The following is a 15134-nucleotide window of genomic DNA, read 5'->3' on the forward strand; positions in this document are numbered from 1 at the left end:
TGGAGCTCAAATTAAGTGTTTCAACAGTTTCGTGTCAAGCATGAGATCATGTGGTCAATATTAGAGACTGATCAGTGCTGAGATGCTGTACGAAGATATTGACATGGGCTTGCAATCATTGTCAATAGATTTTGTGCAAGCAATACAGGTTGTCATTTTCTATTCCTTAATGTATCTGCAATAAGACACCCACATTTCTAATGCGTACGAGAAGATGAGAATCATGTCACTTAGTGAACATGAACTTTTGAGGGTTAAGTCCTGGTCTTTGAATATTTAACTGTAGTTGTACTGGTACAGAGGGGGCATTGGCGATAGATGGCTTTAACTTCTGGGGTAGTGCTAAGGTTCCAGTAGAAAGACAAAGATAAAGGGTATTCATCTTGAAAAAAACAAATCCTAATTGAAGAAATCTTCAACATGCTCCTTCTAGTGAGTACTGATTAACTCATTGCCCTCAAGCTCACTTTGGTGTTTAGTACTCAGTGAGAGTGAAATCTTACATTGTAAACAGTCTTGATGCACTGTAAGTTTGTCTGAAAAAAATCAACCAGTTGAACTCCTAAATTCTCTCCAGCCACAATCTGTTCCTTAGGTCAGGAGCTTCTTTAAAACTAGACCTTGTTTCAAATATTTGTGGATCTTTTTCTCCCTCCCCCAGCCCTCTTGAGTAATGATGTTTCCAATAAAAGGTTATGATTTAGTAATTATTGAATCTCCTGTTCTCATTAAATCAGAGTTAAAGGTTTCTGGTGGAGAAACTGAAAATCCCTACACAATTGCTTCAGAAATTGCTTTCAGGGTAGGCTCGGTTTTATGAACACAGTATTGTTGTTTGAGTATCTGATTGAATCACAACTAAAAAAAAAACAGGCTAACACAGTGAGCTGCTTGTAGTGGAACTTGTTTCTGTTAAATCACATGCTGTTTAATTAGAAAGATGGCAGAGAGTCAAATTAATAGTGCTTTGGAATGACTATTTTGGTTGCTTACATAATTATTACCAGTTGCTATTTTTAAAAATCTGTTTTGATCATTCACCTGCATCAAAGCAAAAGACAAGCTTAGCTTGTTGAGAAAGCCTGCAAACCCAGTAAGACAAAACAACCTGCATGTTGAGAGAAGATAAAAACATTTTTAGACAAGTTGCCTGTACTTTTCCATTTACTGCTAGTAGCCCCAAATAGATTTGACATACCCTCATTTAAACTTAATTTTCGGACACCTGTGCATGCAACACCATACACCAAATTCTTGAATGTTTGAAGTGCCAAATCTGTATGTCCATTCCACTGCTAGACATCACAGTGGTTGTTGCTGAAATTCCCCACAGTTCATGCTTGGGTAATTAACTCTGGAGAGGTTTGTAACCTCAGAGTTTTTAATGATTATAGAGCAAAAGGGGATTTTTTTTATAGAGTCATAGAGTAATACAGCAAGGAACCAGGCCCTTTGGTGAACTGTAGAGACTGTTGTGCATGAAAATCCCTGGAGATCAGCAGTTTCTCAGATACTCAAACCACCTTGAACGGAGCCAACAATCATCCCAGGATCAAAATCACTTCTTTCCCATTTTGATGTTTGGTTTAAACAACTGAATCTCTTGACCAAGTCTGTGTGCTTTTCCACACTAAGGTGCTGCTACTTGATTTCTTAATTAGATATTTACATCAAGTGTACCTAATAAAGTTGCCACTGAGTGTATGTCCTCCAGATGTATTTCTCTTAATGCAAGGATGTTATCAGTTATTTGTACTATGTTTCAGGGGCTCAGGCAGCATCTACAACACTTTCTGTACAAGCTTTATTATGTACGTGTTGGGGAAAAAGAAATGCTAGACTATTATTAGCAATTGCATTTACCTCGCAGCCCTTCAATAGAAAAAAATTTCAGTTGTGTTATAAACAAAATATAGTCTTCTGATGATAGTCACCTAGCTGGATTAAGAAAGGCCTTGCTTAAGTAGAACTTTTGAACTTTATGTAGAATCTTCATGGAAGAGATGTTCAGATTGAAAAGTTAGGCAATTGAAAGCATGTCTGCCATTAGTGGGATAAAGAAAGGGATTGAGGTGGAATGCAAGAATTCAAGGTTTTGGGGAGCTGTGCTTTGCAGGGGTAGATCATCAAGAAAAGTAACAACTTTTTTTGGCAGAATCTCAGTTACGAGGAGGTGCACAGAAGTGAGATGCATTAGATGGTTAAGGTGTTTTATACAATAACCTTGCATTCAAGTTCAGTAAGACCAAAGAATTGATTGTGGACTTCAGGAAGGGGATTTTGGAGAATATACACCAGATGTCATCTTGGGGATCAGCAGCAGAAAGGGTGAGCAGCTTCGAGTTCCTGGATTTCAACATCTCAGAGGTACTATCCTGGGCCCAAAATATTGATGGAATCACAAAGAAGGCACAACAGCAACTATACTTCCTTAGGAGTTTGAAGAGAATTCTCGCAAATTTCTACAGATATCCTGTGGAGAGCATTCTGGCTGGTTGCATCACCGCCTAGCGTGGAGGCTCCAATGCACCAGATCAAAAAAGCTGTAGAGTGTTGTAGACTCAGTCAGCTCCATCAGGAACACAACTGTCCTCACCATTGAGGACATCTTCAAAAGGCAGTGTATCAAGAATGCAACATCCATCATTAAGGACCCTCACCATCCAGAATACGCACCTTCTAATTCGTACCATCAGAGTGGAGATACTGTATAAGAGCCTGATGATAAACACTCAATGTTTTAGAAACAGCTTCTTCCCCTCTACCATCAGATTTCTGAACAGTCCATGAACACTACTTCACTATTTTGTTCTCTTTTCACACTATTTATTATATTTCTTATTGTAACCTATAGTAATTTTTTATGTCTTGCATTTACTGCTGCTGCTGAGACAGTACAATATGGGTGCAATACTGCTTAGCGCTGTGATGTGAGGTTCAGCAGGGTCACAGCCTCAGGGAAGAAGCTCTTCCTGAGTCTGCTGGTGTGGTGCAGAGGCTCCTGTAGCGCCTACCGGATGGGAGGGGAGCAAAAAGTCCATGTTTAGGGTGAGATGCATCCTTGATCATGCTTTTTGCCCTGCCCAGGCAGTGTTTATGGTAGATGTTCTCAATGTTGGGCGACTGGGTGCCGATGTTTCGCTGGGCAGTTTTCACCACCCGCTGGAGTGCTTTGCAGTCCGATATGGGACAATTGCCATACCACGCTGAGATGCAGTTGGTGAGTATGCTCTCAATGGTATAGTGTTAAAAGTTCATCAGTATCCTGGGACAGAGGTGAGCTTCTTGATGCTCCGCAGGAAATAAAGTTGATTAGTTTCACACTATTTGAAAAATTATTTTCTATTACTCTACCTACGTATTAATGTCATACTTTCCCACATTACTGGCAAAGGTCCATATTAAGGTAGAAAGTAGAATGCTTCAAAAACTGAAGAGCTAAGATTTAAGGTGAGAGGAATTAGATTTTAAAGAGGTACTGAATAGAATTGGTATCTGGAGCATACCGTCAAAGGTAGTGAAATCAGATACAACCACCATGTTTAAGAAGTACTTTAACAAGTGCTTAAGTAGGTGTTTACTTTGATATTCTGTTTTCTATTTCTTCCTTTGTTTAGTTTATATACAGCTGGTGCTTAAAAATCCCTCAGTTCTCAGGCTACAATTCTTGTTTCAATATTGTATGCTGAAAAGTTTTTCTACATTCTTTAACTCAACATTTGCAAATATGCAATTAATTTTTTGCTACTTATGATAATTCAACAATAGACATCACTATACAGGCAACTCCCACATGACTACTTTAGGTAATATGTAAATATGAAGATACCTACAAGTGCCTAGAGCTGAGTTTTATTTTTTTCAATTTCTTCTATTAATCAACTCCAGCAAAAATGTAAAATACAGGGATACCTTCTTCGACACAATTCTGATATACAGGAGTATACTATTTTAATATATTGTCCAAATGCATAACATCTCCAATGAGTCCATCCTGGAATTACTTTTTACTAACAGTAACTCAGAGTACATATTTCCCACTATTAAAACGCATTCATAAATGAGCACAATTCCAAGGGATCATTAAACTGCTTCATCCCAGCAGCACTTGTGTGTCATCAAAATTTCTGTAGTATACTGCAGTTTTTTAAATAAACGGAGTCGATTTATGTCACTTACTTTGCAATAGCAGCATCCAGACCTGTCACTACACCATTAGTGGCAGAATGATCATCATTCTTTTCAGACGTTTGCATACTGAACGTTGGAGTAGCCATGGCAATAGCAAGACGAGCTCTTTTCTCATCTTTTTCAAGTACTCTCTTCATTCCGCCATTCAGAAAATATTCTTGACAAACACTATAAAAGGAAAAACTGATCAGTCTCCAGAACTTTTTATGTGCCTTCACATACAGTAAAAGCCAAAGTTTTATTAAGGTTCACTAATATTTTTCATTTGTAGACTATTTCATACCCTCCTATCAAAGGATTGTTTATTTTAATATAGTCTTCATGCCCATGCAACTTCAGGCATAATTTTCTTTCAATGGAGGGTGAGATTCAATGAAAATGTTGTCCTTGGATCTATAATGACTGTGAAATTTCACTGTTATTTAGTCGGGCTTTAAACATGTCTTGGCATAACTTGGATTTACTGAAAACAAGCTTGTAAGCATGACAATGAAAACAAAAAAAAAGAGCAAATACATAACAGAATAGGAGATGACTTGAACACACAACTTACAGGAAATTTCTGATATTCCATTATCCTAAAACTTTATCTTCAGTTCTAATTCATACATCAGTACTTTTTTTCTATTCTGTGACTTGGACTATATACTCACTGCATAACAAATAATATTCTCTGGTCATTAAGCTCACCGTTGCAGTGGTTCTTTATTGTTATAAGACTGACATTGCTGCAGAACACCTTGAACGGATAACTATGTGGTCATAACAAACAACATCTTCTCTTCAGCTTTTCAGACTGAAGCTAGCCTACTGCAACACACTGGCGATAAATGAGGAAAAGAGAATCAAAACATACAATATTACATTAAATTAAACAATGTAAATTACAGAAAAGGAAAGAAAGATGGGATTAGAGAGGCAATCTACAAAACTGTCCCAATCTAAAACCTCCAACAAAAAACAATGTTTGAAGAAAAGTGAACTCCCATATCACAATTCCATTCCTGAGAAGGCAGCAAATCTCCAGAACTCCATATTCCTGGGTGTTGAGGAGGCTAGTACATTAGAAGTACTTAAAATGGAGGAAAATGAATGCTTGAAAGACGAGAGGACTGAGGGCTAAGGGGATCTGACACAAAGGAGTTTTGAGGCCTGTGACAGAACTATTTGAGTTCTTATGCATTTGCCATGAAATCTTATATCATGCCATACAAGATTCGCTGATACATTAATTGATAAACATAATATTTTTACCAGCATCTTCAGTTGGTAAAACCACAACTCAAACTCCTTACTTCAATATCACATCTTTTATTGGAGCATGGTGGAAGCTCAGACAAGAAATGTGTAATTTCTGCATTGAACTGCATACATCTGAGCGCAGGAATTTGTTATCCAATTCATTGCTTAACACGAATGAGCTCACGATTACTTTGCTTTCTCAACAGTGGGTGTCCATTATATTCTTCACTTCCCTCAGACACACCAATTTCAACATTTGTGAACATTAAGTGGGAAAGACCAAGAGAATGTTTTTTTGCCAAGGTGTTTTTTGCTAATAAAAAAGATAGAAATACAGTAACAATGAAGACATTTCTTGAAAACCCAAGGTAGATTTTCATGTATATGGGGCCAGTTTAGAGAATTCTATAAAGATACAATTGAGAGTAACCTGAATTTTTTCCAAGTCATACAGAGATGGAGAATGTGAATAAATAAACCAACGAGTACAAAGAGTTGTGCTAGTTTTTTGTGCTTGGTGTCAGATGTGGGAGGTCCTAGAGTCTCCCAGCCTCCCGGACGGCCATATCTGCACTTGGTGTGTCGAGCTGCAGCTCCTAAGGGACCGAGTTAGGGAACTGGAATTGCAGCCTGATGACCCTCATCTGGTCAGGGAGAGCAAGGAGGCGATAGAAAGGAGTTATAGGCAGGTGGTCATACTGGGGCCACGGGAGACAGACAAGTGGGTAAGTCAGGAAAGGGAAGGGGAAGAGTCAGGTGTGTACCCCTGTGGCTGGTTTTCTTGTGTGCCATACTCTGCCAGAGCCTCGGTGACCACTTTTTTTAAAAAAGTGGTTGTCTGGGAGGAAAGATTCTGTGAGCGGTCCCCCATGTCCTTGTTTTTTTAAAAACGAGGCCAAGTTGTGAGCTCCACACTCAACCCGGTAGGGATGGACAGCATGTCTGGGAGCGGCCCAACAGGATCCGAACTCTGGAACCTTCGCTCCGGAGTCTGGCGCTGATGTCACTGTGCCACCAGCCAGCCTGTGGCTGTACCCCTTGACAATAAGTACTCCTGTTTAAGTACTGTTGGGAAGGGCAGCCTACTTGGGGGAAGTAACAGTGGCTGTGCCCCTGGCATAGAGTCTGGCCCTGTGGCTCAGAAGGGTAGGGAAAGGAAGAGTAAGGCAGTAGCGGTGGCCATTACAGAGACTTGGACAGCTCAGGGACAGGAATGGTTACTTCAAGTGCCAGGTCTTAAATGTTTCAGAAAGGATAGGGAGGGAGGCAAGAGGTGAGGGCGTGGCACTGTTGTTCAGAGAGAGTGTCACAGCTGCAGAAAAGGTGGACGTCATGGAGAGATTGTCTACTGAGTCTCTGTGGGTGGAAGTTAGGAACAGGAAGGGGTCAATACCTTTACTGGGTGTTTTTTATAGGCCGCCCAATAGTAACAGAGATATTGAGAAGCAGATAGGGAAACAGATTCTGGAAAGGTGTAATAATAACAGAGTTGTACAGATGGGAGATTTTAATTTCCCAAATATAGATTGGCATCTCCCTAAAGCAAGGGGTTTAGATGGGGTGTGTTAGGTGTGTTCAGGAAGGTTCTTGACACAATATGTAGATAAGCCTACAAGAGGAGAGACAATACTTGATTTGGTATTGGGAAATGAACCTGGTCAGGTGTCAGATCTCTCAGTGGGAGAGCATTTTGGAGATAGTGATCATAATTTTATCTCTTTTTTTTATATAACCATGTAACAATCACAGCACGGAAACAGGCCATCTTGGCCCTCCTAGTCCGTGCCGAACTCTTAATCTCACCTAGTCCCACCTACCCACACTCAGCCCATAACCCTCCACTCCTTTCCTGCCCATATACCTATCCAATTTTACCTTAAATGACACAACTGAACTGGCCTCTACTACTTCTACAGGAAGCTCATTCCACACAGCTATCACTCTCTGAGTAAAGAAATACCCCCTCGTGTTTCCCTTAAACTTCTGCCCCCTAACTCTCAAGTCATGTCCTCTCGTTTGAATCTCCCCTACTCTCAATGGAAACAGCCTATTCACGTCAACTCTATCTATCCCTCTCAAAATTTTAAATACCTCGATCAAATCCCCCCTCAACCTTCTACGCTCCAATGAATAGAGACCTAACTTGTTCAACCTTTCTCTGTAACTTAAGTGCTGAAACCCAGGTAACATCCTAGTAAATCGTCTCTGCACTCTCTCTAATTTATTGATATCTTTCCTATAATTCGGAGACCAGAACTGCACACAATATTCTAAATTTGGCCTTACCAATGCCTTGTACAATTTTAACATTACATCCCAACTTCTGTACTCAATGCTTTGATTTATAAAGGCCAGCATTCCAAAAGCCTTCTTCACCACCCTATCTACATGAGACTCCACCTTCAGAGAACTATGCACTGTTATTCCTAGATCTCTCTGTTCCTCTGCATTCCTCAATGCCCTACCATTTACCCTGTATGTTCTATTTGGATTATTCCTGCCAAAATGTAGAACCTCACACTTCTCAGCATTAAACTCCATCTGCCAACGTTCAGCCCATTCTTCTAACCGGCATAAATCTCCCTGCAAACTTTGAAAACCCACCTCATTATCCAAAACATCTCCTACCTTAGTATCATCTGCATACTTACTAATCCAATTTACCACTCCATCATCCAGATCATTTATGTATATTACAAACAACATTGGGCCCAAAACAGATCCCTGAGGCACCCCGCTAGTCACCGGCCTCCATCCTGATAAACAATTATCCACCACCACTCTCTGGCATCTCCCATCTAGCCACTGTTGAATCCATTTTATTACTCCAGCATTAATACCTAACGACTGAACCTTCTTAACTAACCTTCCATGTGGAACTTTGTCAAAGGCTTTGCTGAAGTCCATATAGACTACATCCACTGCCTTACCCTCGTCAACATTCCTCGTAACTTCTTCAAAAAATTCAATAAGGTTTGTCAAACATGACCTTCCACGCACAAATCCATGCTGGCTACTCCTAATCAGATCCTGTCTATCCAGATAATTATTAATACTATCTCTAAGAATACTTTCCATTAATTTACCCACCACTGATGTCAAACTGACAGGTCTATAATTGCTAGGCTTACTTCTAGAACCCTTTTTAAACAATGGAACCACATGAGCAATACGCCAATCCTCCGGCACAATCCCCGTTTCTAATGACATCTTAAAGATCTCCATCAGAGCTCCTGCTATCTCTACACAAACTTCCCTCAAGGTCCTGGGGAATATCCTGTCAGGACGGGGAGATTTATCCACTTTTAAATTTCTTAAAAGCGCCAGTACTTCCACCTCTTTAATTGTCATAGGTTCCATAACTTCCTTACTTGTTTCCCACACCTTACACAATAGCACTTACAATAGCATTGGAGAGAGATAGGAACAGACAAGCTAGGAAAGCACTTAATTGGAGTAAGGGGAATTATGAGGCTATCAGGCAGGAAATTGGAAGCTTAAATTGGGAACCGATGTTCTGAGGGAAAAGTAGGGAAGCAATGTGGCAAACGTTCAGAGGATATTTGTATGGAATTCTGCATAGGTATATTTCAATGAGACAGGGAAGTTATGGTAGGGTACAGGAACCGTGAGGTATAAAGGCTGTAATAAATCTAGCCAAGAAGAAAAGAAAAGCGTACAAAAGGTTCAGAGAGTTAGTTAATTTTAAAGATCCAGAAGATTATAAGGCTAACAGGAAGGAGCTTAAGAAGGAAATTAGAAGAGCCAGAAGGGGCCATGAGAAGGCCTTGGCAGGCAGGATTAAGAAAAACCCCAAGGCATTCTACAAGTATGTGAAGGGCAAGAGGATAAGATGTAAAAGAATAGAACCTATCAAATGTGACAGTGGGAAAGTGTGTATGGAACCAGAGGAAATAGCAGAGGTACTTAATGAATACTTTACTTCCATATTCACTATGGAAAAGGACCTTGGTGATTGCAGTGATGACTTGCAGCGGACTGAAAAGCTTGAGCATGCAGACATTAAGAAAGAGGATGCCCAGGAGCTTTTGGAAAGCATCAAGTTGGATAAGTCGCTGGGACTGGACGAGATGTACCCCAAGTTACTGTGGGAGGCGAGGGAGGAGATTGCTCAGCCTCTGATGATGATCATTGCATCATCAATGGGGTCGGGAGAGATGGCAGAATATATTATAAATGGTAAGAATCTTGGCAGTGTGGAGGATCAGAGGGATCTTGGGGTCCGAGTCCATAGGACACTCAAACCAGCTGCGCAGGTTGACTCTGTGGTTAAGAAGACATATGGTGTATTGGCCTTCATCAATCATGGGATTGAGTTTAAGAGTCGAGAGGTAATGTTGCAATATATAGGACCCTGGTCAGACCCCACTTGGAGAACTGTGCACAGTTCTGTTTGCCTCACTACAGGAGGGATGTGGAAACCATAGAAAGGGTGCAGAGGAGATTTGCAAGGATGTTGCCGGGATTGGTGAGCATGCCTTATGAAAACAGGTTGAGTGAATTTGTCCTTTTCTCCTTGGAGCGATGGAGGATGAGAGGTGACCTGATTGAGGTGTATAAGATGATGAGGGGCATTGATTGCGTGGGTAGTCAGAGGCTTTTTCCCAGGGCTGAAATGATTGCCACAAGAGGACACAGATTTAAGGTGCTGGGGAGTAGGTACAGAGGAGATGTCAGGGGTAAGTTGTTTTTTTCCACAGAGAGTGATGAGTGTGTGGAACGGGCTGCTGGCAACGGTGGTGGAGGAGGATATGACAGATAAGAGTCTTTTGGATAGGTACATGGAGCTTAGAAAAATAGAGGGCTATGGGTAAGCCTAGTAATTTCAAAGGTAGGGACATATTTGGCACAACTTTGTGGGCCGAAGGGCCTGTATTGTACTGTAGGTTTTCTACGTTTTTTTTAACTTGCATAGCATTGACAATTGAAGAAAGGTATTTAGTTAAATTCTTAATTGCCAGCGTACACATATTCATACCTCTGCAGTATACTCAGCATCAACATGAAGTGATCAGTCTCAGTTTGACTTTTAGCTTCATTTTGTTCTCAAAGCCCCAGGCTCAGGATCTCTCCTTCTAACTGATGGCCCTGGTCAGTCCCAGGCTCTGTTGTTGGTTCAGGGTTTAGTAAGAGTTAAATCCTTCCTCTAGGACCCACCTCTTTCTTATTTCCTTTGTTCTTCTCCATTGAGACAGTTCCATATTAATAGTCAGTACAAGTCAGACCCCCTTGTGGCCATTCTCATCTAATCACAGACGGGCTATTGGTTGCTGCAATATTAACCTTGATTTTCAACTTGACCAAATATGTAGTACTGTATTTACTAGCACTGAATCAGTCAGGGAGAGAAGCATGGAATCGATTACTCCTGACAGTTTAGACAACGATCTCCTCTCCACAGGTGGCTAATCTTAGGAATTTCACTGCCTCTTTACCTAGTTCTCTCACTATCCCATAGTTACCAAAGTATTGGTTAACTCTTCTATCTTCCATTAATGCCGTAGATGCCATTGTATAGTGAAGCCCTTGTTCCTCACCTCACTGCAAGGCCACTGCCTTGCTTTCCATTTATTAGGCCTCTGTGAAATTGGGTCTTTGCATAGTGGGATAACTTCAATAAGAAAACATTATACTGGGAATTTAGTCTAGTTCCAGCCTGCAGTTATGCTTATTTCACAAAACCTCTGATGGGCTTCTTAAAATAATCCCGAATTCAGAATCATGTGATCAATTCATCTGGGGAAGTTATTACTTGGATTAAGTTGTTATCAATTACTTTGCTCATATTTTCTTAAGGTACATACATATCTTTACAGATCATTAACCATTCTCACATTTGTTAAGGATGGACATTCTGCATTCTTCTATTTTGTGACGGCTGCTGTAATCCTCCAATGACCACAGATGATAGAAAGGGGATGGTGGAACACTGCAAAAGTGGGAAGTGGGATGGGAGGAAGAATAGCCAGACTGAGATAGAACTGGAGGCTATAAGTACTGCTCCTGGTCAGTCTGGTGCAAAAAGAGATGTGATTGGATTGTGGTTGGAAGAATTTGCTTGCCACTCATTGCAACTAAAATTAGTAAATGCACTTCATCTGTTCAGCACCAAATATATTTGCAGGCTGCTTTTATCTGTTGTTCCCTCAAACCTGCCCAGTAAGATGGGAGGAGGCCTGGACGAAAACATGCTCAGAGGTAGTTCTGGTTAAGTGTACTCAATTTTGTCAGTTATGCTATACACAATATAAGTATAATGTATGATGGCTTAATGTTTTAGTAGTCCTGATAATATGCAATTTTGTCAACATTAACATAGTTTTAAAATTTCTAAAGCTGAATCTTAAACAGAAGCCACAAGTCTTTTTAATTATTTCAATTAATATAAAGCATGGATAAGTATTGCTAAGGTGAATGTAGGCCCCTTGGAAGATGAGAAAGGGGAATTAATATTGGGTAATGTGAAAATGACTGAGACCTTGAAAGATTATCTTCTGCCAGCCTTAATGGTGGAGGACACGTCCAAACTGCCAAAGAGGGATGTTAAGGACATGGTTGGAGGTGAGGACGGTGATGCAGTCGCTATCACTAAAGGGATAAGAATGAGCAAACTAGTGGGCTTAAAGGTAGACAAGTCCACTGGTCCTAATGGGATGCATCCCAGGGTACTAAAAGAAATGGTAGAAGCTATAGTAGACACATTGTGATAATTTACCAGAACTCTCTTGATACTTGACAGATCCTGGAGCATTTTAGATGGTGAATGAAAGACCGCCATCTAAAAAAGCATGTAGTAAAAAGGCAGGTAACTAGTTAGCTTAAAGTCTGTGGTCAGGAAAAAGCTTGAACCTTATCATTAAGAAATAGCAAAACATCTGGAAAGAAGTGGTTCCATCAGACAGACGCAGCATGGATTCTTGAAGAGCAGGTCCTGTTTGACAAACCTACTGGAGTACTTTGAGGATATAATGAGCACAGTGGGTAGAGGGGAAGAGGTGGATGTTGTATATTTAGATTTCCAGAAGAAATTCAATAAGGTGCTACATAAAATACTTATCCACATGATAAGGATGCATGGAGTTGGGGGTAATGTATTATCACGAATAGGGACAAGATAAAATCTACAGATGCTGGAAATCCGAGCAACACACACAAAATGCTGGAGGAACTCAAGCAGGCTAGCACGTGTGGATAAGAGTGCAGTTGGCATTTCGGGCTGAAACCTCGACTGTACTCTTTTCCATAGGTGCTGCCTGGCCTGCTGAGTTCCTCCAGCATTTTGTGTGTGTAGCATGAATAGAGGATTGGTTAATTAATAGAAGGCAGTGACTTGGGATAAATAGGTACATTTCTGGTTGGTGATCAGTATTGAGTGGTGTGCTAGAGGGGTCAGTGCTGCATCTGCAACTGTTTATGATATACAACAGCAATTTGGAAGAAGGGACCAAGTGCATCATATCTAAAGTTTGCTGATGACACTAAATCAAGGGAAAAGCAAACTGTGCAGAGGATGTAGAGTAGATTAAGTGAATAGGTAAGTGTCTGACAGATGAAGTATAATGTCAGTAAATGCGAAGTTGTCCACTATGGAAAGAAAAAAAATAGGTCATATTATTATTTAAATGGTGAAAGATTGCAGCCTACTGTTGTGCAGAGAGACTTGCGAGTGCTTGTGCAGGAATTGTAAAAGGTTGATTTACATCTGCAACAAATTATCAAGAAAGCAATGTTGACCTTCATTGCTAGAGGGAGTGAATTTAAGTGTGGAGGTTATGCTGCAACTGCACAGGTTACTGGTGAGGCTGCACATGGAGTATTGCGTGCAGTTCTGTTCTCCACGAGAAAAAAATATACTGACTTTGGAGTTGGTGCAGTGAAGGTTCACCAGGTTGATTCTGGAGGTAAGAGGGTTAACCCATGAGGAGAAATTGAGTCGATTGGGACTATATTCGCTGGAATTCAAAATGAGAGATTATCTGATAAAAACATACAAAATTATGTAAGGTATAGATAAGCTAGAGGCATAGCTTCAAGATTCAGGGAAAAAGATTTAGGACATGAAGGAGGAGAAACTTTTTTTTTTCCAGAGAGTAATGAATCTGTGGAATTCTCTGCACAGGGAAGCAGTAAAGGCTACCTCACTAAATATATTTAGGACACAGATAGATTTTTGCATAGCAGGGGAATTAAAGGCTATGAGGAAAAGGCTGGTTGGTGGAGCTGAGTCCACAGCCAGATCAGCCATGAGCTTAATGGAGGCTTGACAAGCCAGATGGGCTTTTCCTGCTCCTATTTCTTATGTTCTCAAAAGGACACAATGGGAATTACATACTAATATTAAACTATAGAAATCACTGGAGCTAGCCTACTTATTTAATATTTGGAGAGGTACCAAAGGCGGCAGACAGTGGCAATGTAGTAGATACAACTTGTTCAAGGTCTTCTGACAGGTATCCTATAATAGACCAATTAATGTCAGAAAAGCTGTAGTCAAGGATACAGCTTTAGAATAGATTCATCACTGGCTTCAGGACAGAAAATGGAAGAAGCTGGAAAGTTATGTCCCAGAAGGATCAGTACTATGACCACCAGTGTTAATTTCTTGCATGTGAGAAAATTTGAAACATTCTTATGGAAAATGAATCTTCCTTTCAATTAAAAATAAAACAGCTAACTGAACCTTTAATAGGATCAAATCTTTCAATAAATTGAAATCAAGCTAATACTTTCATGACATCTGACTGAAACCATAACTCTTTGTCAAACATTATTCAAAAGATTACAAATTGTTTTTGACAGGTGCAAGTATTCTGTACTATGAAGGAGGATCTTTTATAAATAAGAATGCATGGATGAATCTTTAACTTAGGATACCAAATTTGACTTACTAAGATGCAAGTTTATATACCATTCTAAATTTCTGGACTAAATATGACACCATGCCCTGCCATTTGACTACATAGCCACACTGAATATAGCTGATGCTGGAAAAAGCAATGTCAAGACTACCACTATTCACTGTGAGAAAGGAAAAGAGGGAGAGTAAGGCAGCAGTGGAAGTGAGCAAGAGCCATCTCAAAAGGGCCAGAGGAACAGAGAATTAAACAATCTGTTGGAACAGGAGATGGGGGTTGGGGTGGGGACAGGAGGGATCAGAACAAGACGAACAAAAAACCAAAGAAGGGTAGTAAACCAGTAACTTGAGGAAAAATACACACAAAGCATGCACACGGAACTCTTACACCAATGTTCAAGATATGCCAAAACTGCGTTTTTAAAATAATTTTAGAAATATAATCTGTGATGGCAGTATCTGGGAGAAATCAGATACCACAAAAAAACTTAATTCAATCTTTTGGATCTAATAAGCTCAATTCATTTAGAATGAATAAACGGACCAGGAACAGTTTAGGAAGCAGATGTTGTAACATTAGGAGTTTGAGGAGATTTGTCATGACACCGAAGTCTTGCAAATTTCTACAAGTGCATGGTGAAGAGCATTCTGACTAGTTGCATAACCACCTAGTATGAAGGCTCCAATGCGCAGGATTGAAAGAGGCTGCAGAGAATTATAGACTCAGCTAGCTCCACCAATGGCACAACACCTCATACCATCAAGAACATCTTAACATGGGAGTGCCACAAGGCAGCGGCATCCATTATCAAGGACCTTCACTATC

At 40.3% G+C, this 15134-nt stretch overlaps 1 protein-coding gene across 3 annotated transcripts in view; it reads right to left on the reverse strand.

Moving 5' to 3' along the window:
* Positions 1 to 15134, reverse strand: part of bmt2 (base methyltransferase of 25S rRNA 2 homolog) — a 75584-nt gene that overhangs the window by 19375 nt on the left and 41075 nt on the right. For all 3 annotated transcript variants that reach the window (XM_059978252.1, XM_059978253.1, XM_059978254.1), the window contains one exon: positions 4180 to 4359. In XM_059978252.1, coding sequence (XP_059834235.1) covers positions 4180 to 4359 — 180 coding nt within the window. The remainder of the gene's footprint in view (positions 1 to 4179; positions 4360 to 15134) is intronic.

The sequence above is a fragment of the Hypanus sabinus genome, chromosome 8, assembly GCF_030144855.1.
Source record: "Hypanus sabinus isolate sHypSab1 chromosome 8, sHypSab1.hap1, whole genome shotgun sequence".
NCBI classification, from domain to species: Eukaryota; Metazoa; Chordata; class Chondrichthyes; order Myliobatiformes; family Dasyatidae; genus Hypanus; species Hypanus sabinus.